Below are 20,325 nucleotides of genomic sequence, written 5' to 3' on the forward strand. Positions count from 1 at the left end.
CTTGCATGCAGGTCCACCGTTGGAAATCGAGTTTGTTCTGCGCAGTGAACATAACACCGTAGGGAGAGCGAGAGGGAGAAAAGAGAGAAAATGCAGCGAGTTTATAGAAGAAACAGGTGACAGTATGCCGTACCACGCTGACTGTAAGCTAGGTGATGAAGGCAAAGAAGTAGATATAGGTTAATTCAACAATGGCATTAACTAGCTGCGGTGTATAGAACGGATAAGAAGAAAAAAAAAAGACGCAGGGAATGCGCAAGGGATACACGCAGGCAATCAATGGTTTGGGTGGTGTATCCTTTATGTATACAGTGCAGGGAACCGAAAAACAAGCGGCCACTTATAGTTTGCTTGCCGGTCACCTTCCTCAGTAAAAAGGTTTTCCGTGGGTCCTTTAAAGCGAGCTTGGGTTCGAATGTTTCCTGCCTGGTTTCCTTAGGAGCGTCCACGTTGGGATTTTCCGGAATTTTCGCCACCGGAATTTTCGCACTGCGATATAGCATTTTATTCTTGACTCTGCCTTCCCCCCAAAAGTAAATGTATAGTTAACATCTTAAAATTATTTTTCTATTCACTCAAGTACGTATGACGACCGTTCCACCTGAACAGCGTGAAATAACTTCCCTTTCCCAGTGAAATTAGTCTTTCTCTTGTTAACTACTTCTACTCATAATGTGCAAACCGTCTTGGTATTCTTGGCCGATCCCCCGCGCTTGTAAAATGCAGCGTGCGCAGAGGAAACAGCAACGCCAACAACAACAATAACTCCAACAACCATAGTGAAGATAGTGAGAAACTCTATGCCAACAACAACAACAATGACAACATCAACAGCAGCAGCAGTAACTATGACGATGACGACGACGGCGTAATTATCAAGCTACACACAGGGATTTCGCTTGCGCACATCGAAAATTGACCCGAGATTTATGTTGCTGAGAAGTCAGATCGAACAATTGTAGTACGCCACGAAATGCAACGATAACCCAACGATGACTTCCTAAGAAGCTTGTAAGCAAGTGCGCGGGGACACACGCACAAAAAGAAAGAAAGAGAAGAAATCGAGAAGCCGTTGTGCGGGTGTTCCTGTCAATTTGTGGTCGTGCGTATAAGGCATACCGCGCTCTACACTGAGCGCTAATTATTGCTCGATGTGGAGCCCTTTCTTCAGTACCGCGTCTGCTCGATCCGAAGACAACGATAAACGAGGAACGACGCGTTCTAGAAGGGTTCGGAACGGTACCGCTACGGATCCTGCTCGGAGAGACTCTCCCCCCAGCGTGTACTACACAGCCTCGGACCACACCCCACCTCGCGGGCCTTTGAGATCGAGGCCAACGCGGTACTACCGCAGCGCGAGTGCGGCAAACGTCCAGAGCACACGGTCTCTCGTGCGCTCGCCATCGGAGCCTGCGACCGCGAGAAGAGGACGTCCCGGAGACGTCCAGGACCAGAGGAAGCGAGAAGCGCAGGACACGGCGACTAGACCGGCGGCTCTGCCTTCCTGGTCGACGACGACGGCGGAGGACTTGAGACCCAACTACCCGAGTAATCTGTGCGTCGTCATGCTGCTCGTCACCGTGTTCGCCTTCACGCTCGTGTTGGCTGCTTTCGTCGCCAACACCGTGCGAAAACAACAGTACCTTCGGCAGCAGCAGAAGAAGGTGGTGACTGCGGTCCGCACGCCTGTGCCGAGGGGCATGTCTAGCAATGCCTCTGAAGCGACGAGCCGCTCTAGCGAAGTCACTAGTGGCTACGTGACTGACACTGAGTTAACCGCTACGATCACTACGCTGAAGGATGAGGAGATCGAGGACGACAGAGGTGCCCAAGTGGAGGAATGAATCCACAAACTGGGACTCAGTTTACTGAGGCTCAGACTCCTTGCATAAATGTCAAGTGCAATGTGATTATATCTTACAACCAATAAATCGCTTCTTTATAAGTGCAACATACCTGAAATTAAATGCCTAGCGGGCTGCTGCGACGCCTGCTTCTCGAACCTCGACCGGCGTTACTGTTGGGTAGCGTGGCGTTGTCGGCGGGCTGCAGGCGTCCGGTAGGCCATTGCGACCAGGCAAAGACGAGACGATGTCTAGTGCGAAACTTGCACATTTTATTCAATGGTTGGTGAAGGATATAGAAGAAGAGAATGAATAATTTGAAACAGTACATTGCGGGGCCCCTTAAATAGGCCCACTAAAATTGTAGGCGGGATCTTGCTCACGTCAACGTCACGTGACATGCACTGAGTCTGGTCGGGGATAGGCGGCTGATCGCTGCTCCCAGGTGAGTTTGCATGGGCTTGCCTCCTCTGGCGGCAACCTGCGGGTCCTGTTTGGTTCGCGGAAAGCGTTCTCCCCTAGAGTCGGACAGTTCGAGGGAAGGGTCTCTTCTAGAGTCGCACACACAAAGGGGCCTGTTATCACATCGGGGCGCCTGCCAGACCAGTAACTACTCGAGACAACCATAGCAAATTATGAATCCATCCTCCGTTTCAGTTGAGCAGGGTCTTTCGAGCATCCTTTTTGCTTGGGGTGTTACACGCCAACCGTAACAGGGCATAATGTAAAATCGGTCAAGCCACGTTTGCTTGACGATGCTATGAACGACTTATCTCTCAGATACCTTATCTTGCAGAAAAACACTGGTCAACAGCTTTCATTATCGTCAGTGAATTCGTGACGCTGCGCTTAGTTAGCTTGCCATGATTACAATTGGAAGAAACCTGCTGTTTCGAAGATGTCGCGTGCACTGAAGACGTGTTCCCGTTGCGAAGCGCGTCGCAAGGCCTACAGGAAGCTCAATATCAAGTGGTAATTTGAAAATAAATTCCGCTTAGAAGTTGTCTTCTCGGATAGATGAGGGAAACTGAGATACCTGGTGTTTCATTAATTTCTTGGGATTTGGAAATATACTAAATTTTTAACACGAACCAAACACCATGTGCTATTCTGTTCATCTACGAGTAGGAAATTCACCATTCGGTACTGTCGTGTGTCTCCCGCAGTCGCGTACTAAAACGGCCGTCAACAAAAAGACCGATACGAGTGGAAACGCTTCCAAACGACGGTTCTTGCTGAAGCAAAATCGCTGTTGTCGCAAGCAGTAACAAACAAACAAGCTTAGTTTCACAGCTCCGCCAGAAAGGCGGGTTGCGTGACGGTCACATGAACTAACAGCGCTGCTGTCGAGTCCTGGTTGTATTGGTTCCAGTTGCTCAATTCCGGTCCGCCGGTGCCGAGAAGCGCGGGTAGCTTAAAACGAAGGGCGCATTGCGCGCGTGCTTCTTGCGTCTAGCTGGTTCTCAGTAATGTTGGCTTTCTCAAACTGCGACAGTGTTGTGAAAACCAAGAGCGAGCGAAACGCTAAGAAATGCTTGCTCGCGCATGTGATAGGAAATAAGGTCCTGCCAGGCCTAGGATTTTCCTTCGGGGGGGGGGGGGGGGGGCAATCCAAGGTAAGCTTTTTATGCAAATGCGAATGGGGGCATACCTTTACGAGTTAAAATGTGAATAATTTCCACCATTCGCCATAATGACGCGTAGACCCGCAAAAGAGAAATGAAATGAGGTGTATCTCACAGGTACGCCTGCGGGATACACCTCTCCTTTACGTGGAAACAAGGAACCAGGGGCGCGATCGGAGATATTTTGTTCGATACGCGTTCTGTTCAGTTGCTGCAACGTCACAAAGTTGCAGTATGCAAAATTTGTGACAGTGGGGCGGAGAGAGCAGCCAATCAGGAAGCGGTGACCTCCCCGGAAGTTTACTTCCGTCGTTTGTCGTCTGCTTGCAAACAGTATACTACAAAACCAAATGTTTCTCGTCTTCCAAATGAATTAAATCTTTATCTAAAAAAATGTGTTTTTTCTTCTCAAGCCCAAACACGTTTTCAAATAGTAGTACGTGTGACTACTGCAATTTATATCTATTAGGTTATTTGCGTCGTCCCTAGGTGGTGTCGCGCACAGCGAGAAGGAAAAAGAAAAAAAAAACGACGGGAAGAGTGGCGCACTTTTCAAGAGGCAGCGACATCCCAGTGGCTAGCTGGCACCGATGATGTTGTCGATTTCTCTGTACAACCAACGAATTATTTCTTTCGAGAAACAAAAACGACGCCGGAGTTCACTTTCTGCCATTTCTTCAAACGCGTTTCGCACCGCCACCCGCTCGCCTCCTTCCTCTAGAAACGCCAGCGCAACAACATAAGTTTCCAACGGAAGCGCCATTTTCTAGAAATAAACTATGGATTGGATTCAAACCTGCCATTCCGCAGCCGAAAAGGCCGCCTGTTGGATCCAATCCAATCCATCAGACGCGCCATGCGAAGCCGTATGATCGCTCCAAACTTCTCAACTCCCGTCGCGTTCGGACGAAATGCTCGGTGGGCGGATGATTGACAGGAGCGTATCGTCATTTTGACGTCACCAAAAACGGGGCGGCGGCCCGCGGCTGGCGACGTCGGCGCGGAGTAGGCCAATCGCGCGCGCCGGTAACCGAACGAACGCGCCGAACAACCATCTCCGATCGCACCCCAGATCAACTGGACTGGCGCAGGAAAGAAGCGCAGGAAGAACCCTGCAGCCAAGAACAGTTAAAGAAGCGAAAGTGTAAAATAAAGATTTCTAGTAGCGTCTTCTTGAATTAGCTCTGGAAGGATTATAGAGAAAAATTTATTTGCGGTACAATCAGACTTCGTTTGGGTCCCTCGTTTAGTGCTCTATCAAGTTAAGTGTCAAAACCAACTTGTATTGTTATCTGGGAAGTTGCGCAACGATGCGTGGCCGCCAGTCCCGTACAACCGCGTATAGCGCAGGACACTGTGGTTCTAGATGTACTGCGACCACCGCGGAAGGTTAGAAAAACAGCCACATAAGCACAGCAGAGAAATATCGGGCGGTTCGACTGATAACAATAGAAGCGTCATTCAAAACACACAGAATCATTCTCCACTTCCGGCAGTGTTTTCTCTACTTCCTTTTTACTGGAGGATTTGTAGCCATAAATATTATCACAAACAACGGTTAAATTTGTTAATTTTTGCTTCTGCTTTCTGTTTGGCTCTTTCCTCGGCTCTCTCTCTTAGTAGATGGCTTAATTTCTCAACTCATTGCGACTCTTGTTTCCAGTTGTCAATTTTGCACGAAGAGTAGTGTACAATTAGGGAAAAACTAGACGAGGTAATGGGTGACACTCATATTGCTTATGAGTTTAAGAGTTATTGCAGGGTTTATGATGGACGCTGTTTCGCATGATTTTATTTTCCAGTTTATCTAACCCATATCGTGTCCGAGGATCCGCCAGCGTCGCGGCGAGCCGCCACTCGAGGAAATAATGGACCACAAGGAAAAGTTAAACGCAATTGGCGTTTTCTCCGGCCGCAACTCGTTGCACGAGCACACCGACCGATTGACTACGAACTGAATCTCTTTCCTGGTCTCTGGATCAGTCTCAACAAAGAAGGTTGAACTAACGAAGCAACAGCAATGCGCGTCACCGTTGAATAGATGGTGACAACTGAACGCAGCTCGACTTAATCGCGCGGGCAATCGCGCGAATCGACGAGAAAACTGGCCTTCACACCTCAGGAGATACCGATAACTATCGCCATCCGAAAGGAGTGAAAAAGGCAGCAAAATGTTGACCGCCGAATAGCTAAGCCTCAAGATCGATTTGGTGGTGCTTTAGCAATGTCTGTGAGGAGTGGTGGCGTGGGAGGGGAGGGGGGGGGGTATTGCGCTTACCTTCGGGGGGGGGGGGGGGGGAGGGGCGGGCCCATCGGGCTCCCTTTTGGTACGTGCCTAGGTCCTGCACTTTTGTGGTTTTCCACGGTGTAATGATTGTAGCCTACCAACTTGCTTCAAGTTTGCGCTAACTTGTCGACCATTTGCCGGACGTTAAGTGCCGCCCGATGAGTGCGTGATGCACACGCATGATTTACTCTTGTGCTGTTCTTCACTCTCCTCCTCCCCCATTTTTTAAATTTTCTCTCCCTCCTAATCGATCTCTTGTTATTCATTAAATATTAGCCTTCTCTGTACCTTTTGTTTTGTAACGCGAGCAGGCGTTCTGCTAGTTTCGTTAAGCGCCACTAGCAGTTCGCAAAGTCAATGCCCCCCCCCCCCCCCCCCCCCCCTGCTCCTGTCTCTCTTGTTGCGACAAAGATGATAAATTTTGCCTCATATTCCGTACAAGTATTCTTTTTTTAAAGAAATGCTGCCGGTACTGCATAATGTTACAAATGGATGTGCCTTGAGGCTGCCATGGCTCCCACTTATACAAACGTATACTGGCTTCAGCTGCTTCAGTCCCGCAGTTTACAGTATAGCTTATATTATATAGTTATATTTTTGATAAGTTTTCTCGTTGGCGACAAGTCGCAGTACTTCCGCTGATCCGTTTCCTCGCTGATTCAGTGCCAGCGAGGAAACGACAACGACCCAATTGCTGTACACCTTCATGCCACGCCACCTTAGAAAACATTTCTGCTACAGATGCAGAAGGCCCTCCATTAACTGTCCCTCCAAAGCGCAGACGAAAGATATAGAGAATGGTAAATGGTTAGGAGAATTCATTCCTTGCATGTCGTTCTTAACACGATACTGTGTTTTTAATTGCCCGTGATGCACGCGAAAAACTATCAAGCTATTCATTTGTTTATTTATTTATTTATTTATTTATTTATTTATTTATTTATAGCACTTTACACGCCTCTATTTGAGGCATTGGATTAAAGGGGATAGTACAATAACATGGTAATGTAATAACCTAAAACTTAGAACAAACTGTATATTAACGATGCAGACTACATAAGCACAGAAAGCAAAAGCTTTCAAAATCTATTTGAGCTTACAACCTTTACGCTGTTTTCTTTTTATTCAGGGTGTTGCTTCCACCACTTTGATTTTGTAACATTTTCTATTTCCATTTATTTTATAGCGATAACAACTACATGGACTTTCCAGTCGCATTTACGCCGCCGCCTAGATGTTCCGTATAAAGTCCAAGTGCGATCACATCGTGACCCCGCGCCGTATGCCGTGGGTGCGAGTGGAAGGGTGCGAGGACGAGCCGGTGGTGGCTCGATCTGGCGCGCGCAAGGGAGGAAGGCGGGGACGAAGCGCTCCGTCGCGCGAAATGCACCGGCGAACGGGTGGAGGAGGGACGTTCTACTCCGGCGGCGGCTGAGCTGGCGCCGCTGAGCACGGCCGCGCGGCCCCTATCTTCAAAGTGATCTGCGATGAGTACAGTCTAGGTGCGCCGAGGACTGTTAGAGTCGTCTGCGCGGTGTTCTCGCCGCTTAGTTGGCGTTGAAGCAACGCGGAGGTCAATTCTCTCGTTGCTGCTGCGCTCCTCCTGGAGATTTGAACCAAACACGAAGACCTGAGGAGAGACGTGGCTCACACAACGACTGGATCTTTTGACTGGTTTAAATCTCAAGAATACTTACCAACTGACCCACATCGCAACTCTTCTGCTCCCGCCACAGTGTTGAGAGCGAGTGCCTGCCGTCGAGTGAGATTGGTTAATGTTAGCCTGGAGTGCGCGCGTGAAACCAGGCTTGGTAATTAAGTTAGTAAGTGAATGCTTATAGCGTTAAACGGCCAATAAAACTTCTATCCTTACTTCTAACAGCCGTCTAATGATTTGCTATTGCACTTGACGTTTGACCTTTCGGGTGAAACTGCGACTCTTACCAGGGTGGGCGCATGCCGTGATGGCGTCCTTCTTTGCATATATATATATATATATATATATATATATATATATATATATATATATATACATATATATATATATATATATATATACATATATATATATATGTGTATACATATATATATATATATATATATATATATATATATATATATATATATATATATATATATATATATATATATATGCAAACAAGAAAGTTGTGTACTGTTTTTCTTTTACTTTCGTTTTTAGGTGGCGATCGCTTACATTGCTTCTTTTCTATTTAGTTCATAAGTTGTATATCAGCGCTCGACTCGTGTTTGTTGTTTACGTACACGTGCGTCTTTTTACGGTACAACGAAACATTTTACCCAACGAACCCGCCAATCCTTCAAACACACTGCAAGGACTACCTTCTTGAATAGACGGCAGTCTCCACTGTGAAAGACAGTTGCTGTCGCATAACATCAGAGCCGGAACGTCCACCGAATTTTACTTACTTTAGAGCACAGCTCTTGGGCACCCGTTCCTACGGCGAGCGTCGGTGTACTCGTAAACGAACGGACGAGTACAGCGAAAGATGAGAGCGAACGCGGAGCGCAGCGAAAAATGCGGCGAGAGCGAAGAGGCGCGAGGAGGAAAGGGGAGACGAGTGTGCAGCGGAACCATGAGGCGGAAAGCGGAGGAGGGTATGGCGAAATTGCGAGGAGGAAAGCGGAGTGCCGGCGGCGACCGAGCACGCGGCCAGCGCGGAAACAAAGCGCTGGCGTGGGCTTCGGACCCACTGCGCATGCGCTACCTTGCCTGCGGCGCCGCCTCCGCCGCTGCTAGTGAATGCGCTCCGCGCGAGCCACGCGTTCCCGCGTTTACGCTTTCTTTGTGAGCAATGAGCGACGCAACCGGTGGAAATGCTTCGTACGCCGCTGCTGCTAAAGGAGCTGCCCGTGTAGTCTCAGCGCCGCCGTCGAGAGCACGCTGTCATTCAAAATCAAATAATTTGCCACAATATATGGCGAATTCAAAACAACTAAACAGTTGCGCTCAACGTTCACATTATGGACTATTGTAATCGTCGGTTGAATTTTTTTTTTTAAACAGCCACTAACTGTTTTGGTAGCGCCGTGACGTGCTACACTCGAACACGCATTTAATCTCATTTTGTTATTTAGTTTGTTTAACCCGCAACAAGCTGAAAGCTACGTCTGACTTTGTAACAGTGTCGGTGTACGAGCGAGAAAGTCTTTTGAGAAAGTCACTACATAAGCGAACTATAAATAAACTTTTATCTAGTAACTCTCTTGTATATACGTAAACAGTTAATCTCCTAACTATATCCTGTCTGTTGTCCTTTCGCCGTGTCCATATACTTCCCGTAACCCCTCTATTGACCGCCGTTCAAGTGTCGGCCGACTGCGCTAGACAGAGCATGGCTGGTGGCAAGTTGCTTCCCTTCCTTTCTCCTGAGTGATATTATTTATTTAATTTTATTAAGAAATCAATTAGTACGAAGGCTGCGCCTGCAGGGAACAGAGCCTTCAACGGTGCTTTAAAGACCTATAGGGCTTAGACGCTCGAGTCACGCGAGCGCTGCCGGGTTCCACATCCAAAAATAAATGTTGACCCTTAACAGTTTTACAAACCAAGGTATTGTTGCTTACCCTTACTTCTTCCAAAATTCAGAATTTACGACATTTTCAGTTTAAAGATGTTAAACAGTTTAGGACCTTAACGGAGAAAGTGCAAGAGTGAGGCTGAAGATTAATATGCAGAAGCCGAAGATCATGTTCAATAGCGTGGCAAGGAAACACGAATTCAGGATCGCCAGTCACCCTCCAGAGTCTACACAGGAGTACGTTTATCTAGGTCGATTATTCGCAGGGGACCCTTATCATGAGAACGAAATTTACAGAAGAATAAAAATGGGTTGGAGTGTATAAGGCAGGAATCACCAAATCTCGACTGGGAGCTTTCGCCCTGTCACTGCAAAGAAAAGTCTGCAATCGTTGCATTCTATCAGTGCTAACATATGGGGCAGAAACTTGGAGGTTAACAAAGGAGCTCGAGAACAAGTTAAGGGCCGCACAAGGAGCGATGGAACAGAAAATGCTAGGCGCAAGGTTAAGAGGCAGGAAGAAATTGGTGTGGATCAGAGAGCAAGCGGGAATATCGAATTTTCCAGTTCCCATTAAGAGAAAAAAATCAAGGCCATTCCGTAGTGTGAAAGCGGATGACCAGCGGAGCTGCAAACATCTTGTTAGGAGAACTTGTGTTAAAAACTTTATTGGCATCACTCATTGTCACTTAGTAACGGCGGTTACAACGTATTTGAGGTCGCTATGACATACACTGATCGGCGCACTCGGAACTGCAAACACATCCTTCGATAATGTCAAATGGATGCATGTGCGCTCCTGGGTGGTTGGTCGGTTGGGCCGGATCGATGTAGCATTGCAGGCGATATGTCTGCAACACGAAACGCGTAAAGCACTCGATTTTCGGCCCAGACACATCCACATTGAAATCAGCGACAACGACCACAGGGGTAGCGTCATCGCGACTAACCCGCGCAAAGTGAGTAGCCACTAACCTTGGGGGTTGCATTCTTTTACTTGCGTACGGAGGTATGAGCCATTGAGTGAGTGAGTGAATAAACTTTTACTTGGTACAGCAAAACGCGATAAAAGGCGCACCCGCCTAATCCTACGACGGTACTGTCAGATCTATTCTGCCAGCCCGCTCGCGGACGTGCTGGACGGCCAGGATATGGTCCTCAAAGACGGGACTTCGCAGGAGCGCGTCCCACTCTCCCTTGGGGAACTTCGGGCCCACCGACCCGCACTCCCAGAGCATATGAGGCAAACTAGCAACCTTACCACAGGCCACGCAAGAACAATTCGGATAAATCTCGGGATATATGCTGTTAAGGGACGCCGGATTTGGGTAGGAGTTCGTTTGCAAAATTCTGAGGGTGACCACCTGCGGCCTGCTTAGCTTCGAGTGAGGCGGCGGGAAAACCCGTCTCTATAAGTAAAAAAAAAAATTGGTAGTAAGTTCATCGTGCGTTATAGGAGCGTCTCTGTGTCCGGGGAGCGAGTCGCCCGATCCGAGGGCAGCGCGGTCGGTAAAGTCACGCGCAGCCTCGTGGGCTGCGCGTGACATTGAGGTTGAGAGGAACCCCCTCAATCGCCCCGCCGTGTGGACGGAAGCAAAGGATGGCAGTGTATGGAGGTGTAGCCGTGTTTGGCGCCTTTCAGAATTTGAATTGCCTGCCGGGCTACCCGGCCTTGCTGGAATGCACTGACGGCCACTTTCGAATCGCTATACACCCTTTCGCTCCGACTGTCTTGCATGGCGAGTGCAATGCCCACTTGCTAGGCCACCTCGGGGTTCGTCGTCCGGACGGAAGCACAGTTGAGGACTTTGCCCAGCGTGTCCACGACAGAAACCGCAAAAGCCTTGATGATGACAGTTTTCGACATGCTGCTCATGTATTTTGCATGCGTGATTAGAGAGAATGTAAGCACTATTCCCGTCAATGTGCTTTGTGCTTGTAGCCTCTGCCTTACGGCGCTATGGTCCATTGCGTTTTTGACTTGCTCAAGGGGCTTTGAGCCATTGATAAGGATAGCTTTGTGTGCGTACACTAAAATACTGTGGTACCCTAGACGTATACAGCGCCGCTGTAAAAAAAAAAAAACATGGAGCTGGGTAAGCCAATTAGAGTTAACTGGTGTACCATGAGAGTTACAGAATGGGTGCCAAATTAAGGGAAGCGCAGTGGAGGACGGCATAAAACAAGGCGGGGTGATAAAGTTAAGAAATTTACAGGCGCAAATTGGAATCAGCTAGCGCAAGACAGGGGTAATTGGAGATCGCAGGGAGAGATATTTGTTCTGCAGTGGACATAAAAATAGGCTGATAATGATGAGGATGAAGATGACAGTTACAGAAATTTGTCACTGAGGTTTTATAGGCCGAGCTTGCGTCGTACTCCGCAACAATTGAACGAACTAAAACAGCTTTTCCAGGAGGATCGACGCTCAAGAAGGCTACAGTGTGGTCTGGTCGACTCGGAAATTATGGTGCGCGCCCTTCTGTACCACCTCTCGGGGATCTTCAAGTTGGCGTTCAGGTACAAGGGATCCGAGCAGGAAAACGCTGCGTTATCAAGGATACAGAAGTACAGGACTGTCATCATCTAGTCACAGCGCTGCACCATCAGGCAACAACACCGCTACCAACGAAGTCGGTTCTGGACGAGACTGTAGTCAGGCTATTAGTGTAGAAAGCTTTTTTTTTCTCTAACAGCCAGCAGTTTGACGTAACAAGCCGTTATCGAAGTAAAAGACTCGCGTAAGCTCATCAGCGTCCGCGATGCAAAACACATAGAGAATAATTATATTCAAATATTAATAATAATAATAATATTAACAAAATTATAGGGTTTTACGTGCCAAAACCACTTTCTGATTATGAGGCACGTTGTAGTGGAGATCTCCGGAAATTTCGACCACCGGGGTTTCCTTAACGTGCACCTAAATCTAAGTACACGGGTGTTTTCGCATTTCGCCCCCATCGAAATGCGGCCGCCGTGGCCGAGATTCAATCCCGCGACCTCGTGCTCAGCAGCCCAACACTATAGCCACTGAGGAACCACGGCGGGTAATAATAATAGTAATAGTAAAAATAATAAACATTTAGAGGAAACTTTTGTAGCAATATGGGGAAACACCAGGCAGAAATCTAACACTTCGTTTGGAATCTGTACAAGCATGCTTCGTCATATGTGACTCATGGTATACATTTAATTTCCTTTACATCCCGTGTGCGACACCTCTGAGGCCGTTAATGTGGCACCGGTCTCTGTTCTGCACGCGCTTCCAAAATTAAGTCGCTTTCCGAATATATTTCTCCTCATCCTGTGTTCCACCTCTAAAGCAACAAATGACGTTTGCTGCATGTCATTCAGTGTTGGATGGAGGCATTTGGCCAGAAAAGTCGTGCACAATACTAAAACTAGGCAAGAAAAAAAAAATTCTGGTATGCTGCTTGTAGGCAAAAGTAATCGGTAAATGGTTAAAATAAAGCGAATCTGAATGTGGACCTTCTCCAGGAGCGCACTTGTGCGCGCTTTGCCTCCGAATATTTACGTTTATTGCCACAAAAAGTTGCTTACCAATGAAACGAATAAGAAAAACTTGGAATGTGACAAAAAAGATATGGAAATTGGGCTAATTGTTGGAGCAGTTGTCCGAACACTAGTTAGCTGGCGATGTGTTATGAGGCGTGGTGCTGGCGCGGCCTACGCCAACGCGTTGCTTACCCGAGTTTCAATTGCGGCTTCACCACAGTGCGTTGTTGCTTTTTAAACCATGTAATTAAGCTTACACAAGCGCTAACGACGCACTGAAAGGAAAGGCGCAACTCTGCTCCTTTTGAAAGAAAAGGTCCTCCGGTGCACCATACCTCGTAAAGGAATGACAGCGGGTGAGCAAATAAAGGCTTCATTACAAGCATGCTGACTCTTATGCGCACACCTCTCTCAATTATTGTGACAAGAGTAAAAATACGTCGAAAGATATTTATCGCACGAAGACGATGTGCAGCCTCTAATGTAGAGGACGAAAGACCTTTCACTACACGAACGATACACCGGCGGTTGTCGCCAATTCGTGTCTTCCCCAGCTTCTGCCGAGAGGTGTTTTTTTGTCGTCGCATGCTTGGCACTGAACGCACAAACATAGCTACGCCGAGTCCTTTCCTGTACTTTGTGGTTACGCCGACTGCCAAATGCGGTACGAGTTCTTGGATGTGCTACCGGTCCGTTCAGTACCCACGCCGCGTTACAAACAACAGTAATTCAACAGACCACGAGGTACACTAATCACAACAAATTCAAAACATGCGTCTCTATGTAACACCCCAAGCCAAGAACACCCAGAATATGTCTCCTGATATCCGCTCCAATGCTTTTCAATAGCCTCGATCATCACACCAACTTTAGAGACCAAGATTTGTGGATATGGCGAAGAAGGCCTCAAGCAGACCGAGTTCTCAGAGTACATTGAGCACATCGTTGCATAAGAGGTACAGATGACTTGCTCTTGCGAATGTAATTTTTACAAACAAGTGCACCGTTTTTTTCGTGTGCTCACAGTTCCTTTTTACACAACTGCACAACGCTGTCTTCAGGTGAAATCCGATCACCTTCACGGGACCTGTCACTCAACAATGAGATCGGACTACACGTTCACTCAACAAAATTAGTGCGAGTAGTATAACAAGCACCCGTTACACGTGATTCATAGATATCATTTTGAAAATGTAAATAAATTCGGGCAGTGTATAAAAGCAACAAAGAAATACAGATGTACATTAGTTTGTCGCCAAAGTATAAACTTCAGGAATTATAATGAAAAATGACATGCATTGTTCTCAGTATAATAGCAGTTCTTAGTTAAATATACAAGTAGTATACTTAAGAGCCGTGCTATGATCCCGGCAGTCAAAGGCCTGCGAAAACTCCGGCATACTCGCGATGGTCAGAAGGCACAGAACCTTTAACGTAACACCTGGTCTCCCGCTGTCTTCTACAGAGCCGCAAGAAAGGAGGCAGAAACGCCTGAAGAAAGTTCTCTGCCATTTCTTCCAATAACTGGGCCAGTTACTTGCACGTTTGAAGCTCAAAGTAGCTAAACGCAGTGTTTCGTAGGCTGTCCTTGCCGCAAGCATCCAAAAGATATGCGAGGGAAGACTCCGGCCGTCAAGGCGCCCGTCACCTAACGCCACAAGCGAAATGTTGAGCGCATCGTCAGCCAGCTTTTCTGCGCAATCTTGAAATTTGGCCATGACAGCTTGCTGCTGAAGATTCCACATAGGTGATCCTGGATCTGGGATAGCTGCGCGGTAGAGCTCTGTGGCTATGAGGGTTCCAAGGGTGCCGGCAGAAAAGGCGAAAGGAACGTCATCCGTATATAGCACTGGTTCAACGCGCAGGGCAGGTGGTACTATCGCCTGGTTGGCTCCCGCATCATATAGGACGCCTCTGTCCAAGACGTGCAGCATGTCGTCGGCGTCGCTGTCAGCACGGGTGTTGTTGAGGAAGGCACGATTCTGCTCTTCCTTCAGGCGCACGTAGACGGACGGAAAGTCGACGGTTCGTGCGCCCGACGCCAGCGCCTCTGCGCGCTCGCCGATGGCGGCGCTTGTGGCGTCCCAGGCATGCCATTCGTGAACGTGAAGCGACACAGTCGAAAACATCTTGTGCGCTTGGCGACGCGTCTTCTCTCCCATCCAATTCAGCCACTGGGTGACCCCTCTGGAAGCCGCTTCGGCAATGAGACGTAAAATGTAGGCTGTTTCGCCAGTTCCTTTGCTGCGGCCGCCGAATATATTCGTTGTGAGGATGTTCCTCGTGTGCCATATGGCGTCTTGGCTCGCCTGCAGACATTCCCTGACTTGGTCTACTGGGCTGCGATTTTGCAGGCTGCGCACGTAGTCGAAGCGGAACACCTCGAGCAGCAAGTGCAGGTAGAGGTAGGCCACTCCGTAGTCGGCGAGGCTGCCTAGGAACTGCAGCACGTTGCGCACGTTTCTGTAACTGGTAACCAAGACTTTTGATTTACCGCTGAGGTGTTCGTCGGAGGGCAGGTGAGAGTTGACAGCTGCAAACCACGTGTTCGCGCTCGTGGTGTCACCCAGGAAGTTCAGGCTACCCGCCTCGACCTGATCCCGAGCATTGTCATTGACGTCGGGAGATTCCAGCAGTTGCCTCACAGTGTCGTCAGTCCTTTGTACGCTGTCTACGTCAAAATTTCGGGACGGGTACGCTGCGGCAACTTCAACTACGAGCTTGTCTAAGTAACCGCGCCACGCATCTGCCGAATTGGGGCTGAGTGTGTCGGCCAGAGTCTTGCCCGGGAACACGTTCACTTGCGCCGCGCCGGCTCGCCGCACGAGCTTCACGCCGAAGACCGTGTTCAAACCTCTAGAAAGGGACAGGTCGATGAGTGTCGCCACAATGTCGCTGAAGTTTGTTAGCGTCAACAGCCGGTCCCGCTTTTCGGCGCCAAAGGAGTGCATGATCTGCGATCGCGAAATGTAGCGATCCGGGGAGCTGACGAATCTGAGGCAGAGCTTGTAGAACTGCGCCACGCCACGTATTTCGTGGGACGCGCCGCCGAACTCGTCCACGTCGTGCAGGCTCTGGTTGACGCGAGTCGCAATCTTCTGCACGCTGTGGTCGAGGTACGTCAGGCGACCACCCGTGTTGTTGTCCCAGCGATGGCACACGTGACCGTAAAAGTCCCGACACGGATCCACGCTGTCCTCCATCAGAGCCCAGAAGGAAGACGTCGCTCTGTTGCAGGCGGCAGTCGTGCACTCTTCGATGTGCGCCGTGCGGATGCGGGGCGTGAGGAATATCAGCGTCAGGGCCACTATCGTGGCCGAGAAGATTGCCGCGACGCAGCGTAGGTCGCACGCGACGTGCCTGCCCGTCAGCCGAGACGCGGTAGCCTGAGTGATCTCCCAAAGAGTAGTGGCACCGACTGCGCAGAGGAAGCAAAGATGTGTGGCAAAAAAAGGTGTCATGAGTACGTTCAAAACTTTAGGCAAAATTGTGATGCGCGTTACATTATGAATTCGCTTAAAGTGTCTGATAGACAGACACTGTACAGTCGGTTTCAGCTAACTCGTGCATAGCCGTGAGAAATCGAGGTGCCACGAGAATGTTCCCCTTTCGCTTAAACATGTGAAAGCAGATCTACTGCAACAGTAAGCGATCATTTCACACCATATAATTACCCACACTTAAAGTTGCAGTTCAGACACAAAACCTTCAGTGGGATGCACCGCGGTGAGCTGCAAAAAACCTCCTCGGGCTTTAGGGAGCCTGTCAACAACAAAACCTCCCACAGAGCATCAAGAAATAATGTCACGCGCAGTTTATCGCTATATCTCAAGGCTCTGTTAGCTTGGTTGCTTTAGCAGACGAGATATCTTGCGAAAACGAAAACCAGGACAACTGCCTTCATATCATGTTTGCGTCCAGCTTCACCGATTGGTCGCCAACAATTTTGAGGGCTGTAATATCGTTTTGTGTAAGCTCCTAGTTACGTGTAACGCTTTTTAGATATCGCTCATTTCGTTTGCATCCCTGAAAACTCAAAATCACATTGTCCAATGGAACGAAATCATTTACCATTTTGTCATAGGCTCTACAACTTATTTATTGAAGGCGCCGCATCAACTCTAGTGCTCGAAATATTAGCGAATTTCTGGTAGTGACATAAGCTCATACTAGATACACTTATTTGCTAAAAAGGACCGGCAAGAATACTGTGCTGGCCGTTCTCATTGAGCATATCAGTATTATTAAAACAAGTTAATGGACAGAGAATCTCATTGTAACCAGTTAAGCAAGGTGCTACTTGCATCACTGTTCACTGAAGCTGCACTTTTATCAAGAGCGATCTGTCGTTCGCCGTATCTATTTCACATCCCCAGCACAAACTTCACGAGAAGTTTCTGAAGGAAAGACGAAATGTGTACCTTATGGAACGTAAATAATTTACCCCAGCCCTGGACGGGAAAATCAAATTTGAAGAGCTAGTTCTCTACGCTCGTCATATCCACGGTGCCGTTCGCTGGTGCGTTTAAAGTGACTTGCATTGATTTTCTGGCAAGTACTCAACGCGAGCTCGTCCAGCCAGTAGACGCGAGCTCACCTGCCTTGGTGGGCGGGTTGACTGAACTCGCCTCGACAGTCACTCTGCTCGACCCGCTAGCGTTTACATGTTAGCGAAGACCGCATTTAGTTCCAACAAGCTGAAATGACCCAACTATAATGGTAAATGAGAACGGTGCTTTAGTATGTCTTTTATCTTTCTCGAATTACTTCGTAAAAGTTATTCACGATATAAGTATGTGGGTTTCTGTTTCTTCCGCTGGTGATGCTAAATGACTGTACATACTTATTCGAGCTATGCGATGTGTATCTATGCCTTTTTTTCCCTACAGCACAAAATGAAGCCCTTGGCGCATGCGTGACTACTCACGAATGTATTGCAGAAAACACCAGACCAATAACAAGATGCCTGCTCGGTCGTTCGGCGCCCGCCATACATTATAGAAGTCGTCGTGTAATCAGACTTCTGTCACTGTAATTTTCTATAACGGAGAGAGCTTTCGTAGTAGAACTTATCCGAATATGGGGTTTAATATTTAGCTCATTGCAGTCAAAGTGAAGTATTTCGGTTTTTGTTCTCGACCATAGCGAAGAAATGCGTCTTTGTTACATTGAGAGCTTCTACATTTGAATCAGCCTCAGACATACATCAGCTAACACTGTAATAAGTGGATTCACTCCGACTCACTCAGGCTAAGACCAACCCATGAGTCTGGGGCCCAGTGAGCCCGGCTCAGTGAAATTCTGTTGAGTGCGAGTTGCAGTAAGTGCGGCTCAGTAGAAATTTGGCGAGTATGCATCCGAGTGAGCCATAAGGAAAAAGTATAACTTGTGAGCGAGTTTGAGTGAGTTCCGTTTATTTTGCTCGTCTATGGTCATAGATAAAGTGCGACGAAACACCTTCAGCTGAAGCCGCTGAGGACCAGCGCCTGTGCCGGAGATATTGGAGTAGGTGTTGAAGCTATAGTTATACAAATTGGTGCGGCGCTTTTCGAAGTATGCCTCGAGCTGTGATACGCAATAAAACGCTCGTCCCCCACGCAGTGAAAGAAATTTCATATCTGGCCCTCCCCTCATGGGGCTTTCCTTAACGGCATCCTGGTACAATGGACATTCACACGTTTCATGAACTTTAGGTGCAGTGTGGCATAAACAGGTATTCACTGCGTTTTATACAAGAGAAACGAAACAGATGAATACAACAACACGTTAAACTGCCTCTTTTTACATCCTGCTACCAAGCGATCCAAGGTGAACGCTACAGGAGGCTTCTGCGAAAACCAGGTACCTTAGTTCTCCGATCGCTAAATTCTTTAGTTCGGTCGCAAAGCCTGCTTGTTTATTCGTATTAGTTGGTGCATATTTTCGCCACGAGTCTTTTATTTATCACTCCAGTATTGCGGACACCAGCTGCTAGAGATGCGAAAAACAATGAAACCACATTCCAAACTATCAGGAGTCCATTATTCGTTGTTAATGCCAGAGTTACATACCGAGCTTTGCCGTGCTGAATCTCGGGAATGTTCGGCGTCCTGGTCTTAATTCAGAAACATGCGCAGCATGCACATTTTGAGATTTCCCCATCTCGGGTGTTCGTGCGCATCACACGACCCACCAATTTTGCGGCTGCTTCTCGCCAGGCTGTATTCTGGCGCTGATCTCGCTGTGGAGTGCCCAAACAAAATTATTGACATATACGGGCGATCGTTTGGGAGCGCTCTGGCAGCACTGCAGAGCTAATGGAAAAGAGCAGCAAAGCGTTACTGCTAGCAAAAGTAGATTCAAATGATTATTGTCAATTCCATTCTTGGTTGTTCTCGTAATACAACTGTAACGCTGTTTTTCACCGCCTTCGTAGCTCGGCCAGAGCATGTCACAAGAATCCTCACGAACGATCATCATCAATTACGTTTGGACTCGTACGTTCTTCTTCTCATCCCCACTGATTTGGCGGCGATAGTTTGCCCTTGATATACGCATATAAGTACACATTTTTCAAAGACGATCCCGCATCTCATGTAGGCAAGATGACAGCTTCGGCTTGACGTACATGTGCCCAAAGTCGTACTTACACTGTACGGACGTTGTCCTACGCCGCGTCCTCACGCTTTCTGTCCTCGTTAGATACTTGAAAGGATGGTCCAGCTCGTTATTTTGAGACAGCATCCCGCTCCGAGCCCCTGAAAGCTGTCAGCAAAAGCATAAAAAGAGAAGGGACAGTTGTGTAATAGGGTGGCCAATGTCTGAACTGAAACAAGACAGCGAGTCGAAATTGAAACTGCTGTTTGTTCACATTGCCTGAAGGTTGGCGGTACATTCCAAAAGGCTTTTTCACTTTGCAAAAACATCGATGAGGGCTAAAATGCAGTGCGCGATGATCATTCCTTAACAGTACAAAAACCACTGTTCCTGTGACAAAGTGTGCATCTTTTGAGCTCTCACTCCTTCCATGCCTAAATTGTCGATAGTTCGTGCATGTATTCCGTGACAAATATACGCTATATTGAACTGTGGTGCGAGTAAGTTATTTGTTCAGAACCACGACTGCTGCCAGAATACTAAATATTGCACTCACTTCACGAGCCACCACGTATGTCGATACCCTTGTTCCTGAATTAATTTTCTATTTGTGTCCGTAGGATATGCGTGCACTGTGTAACCGAGGAAACTGTTCACCCTCTCAGCAACATTTAAATAACATATTTTACGTCCTATGAATTACCTGGGTATCTTTATTTGCAGACGACCCCTCTAGGATGTGGATGCGTCTTCTGGAACCGAAAGCGCTAGTAACTGCTTGCTTCAGTTCAAACCTATTCATATCTTGCGCTTCCCCCCTCCCCATATCAAAATCATTTATAATGTAAGTATTTCGTCTTACCCAAACTACTACTCACTCCCCCCTCCCCCCCCCCCATGCCCCCATTTTAAAG

The 20,325-nt window shown here is 47.9% G+C and overlaps 1 protein-coding gene across 1 annotated transcript; it reads right to left on the minus strand.

Annotated features, from left to right (window-relative positions):
• Positions 1-13,271: 13,271 nt before the first annotated feature.
• On the minus strand, positions 13,272-19,562 carry LOC126540924 (uncharacterized). The gene is made up of 2 exons (XM_050187743.2): positions 19,465-19,562; positions 13,272-16,253 (listed from the first exon to the last, which is right to left on the minus strand). Exons 1-2 carry the CDS (start codon positions 19,556-19,558, stop codon positions 14,158-14,160), a joined length of 2,190 nt encoding a protein of 729 aa, XP_050043700.2. The 5' UTR covers positions 19,559-19,562; the 3' UTR covers positions 13,272-14,157.
• Between the last annotated feature and the right edge of the window lie 763 nt (positions 19,563-20,325).

Source organism: Dermacentor andersoni, chromosome 2 (assembly GCF_023375885.2).
Source record: "Dermacentor andersoni chromosome 2, qqDerAnde1_hic_scaffold, whole genome shotgun sequence".
In the NCBI taxonomy this organism is placed as follows: domain Eukaryota; kingdom Metazoa; phylum Arthropoda; class Arachnida; order Ixodida; family Ixodidae; genus Dermacentor; species Dermacentor andersoni.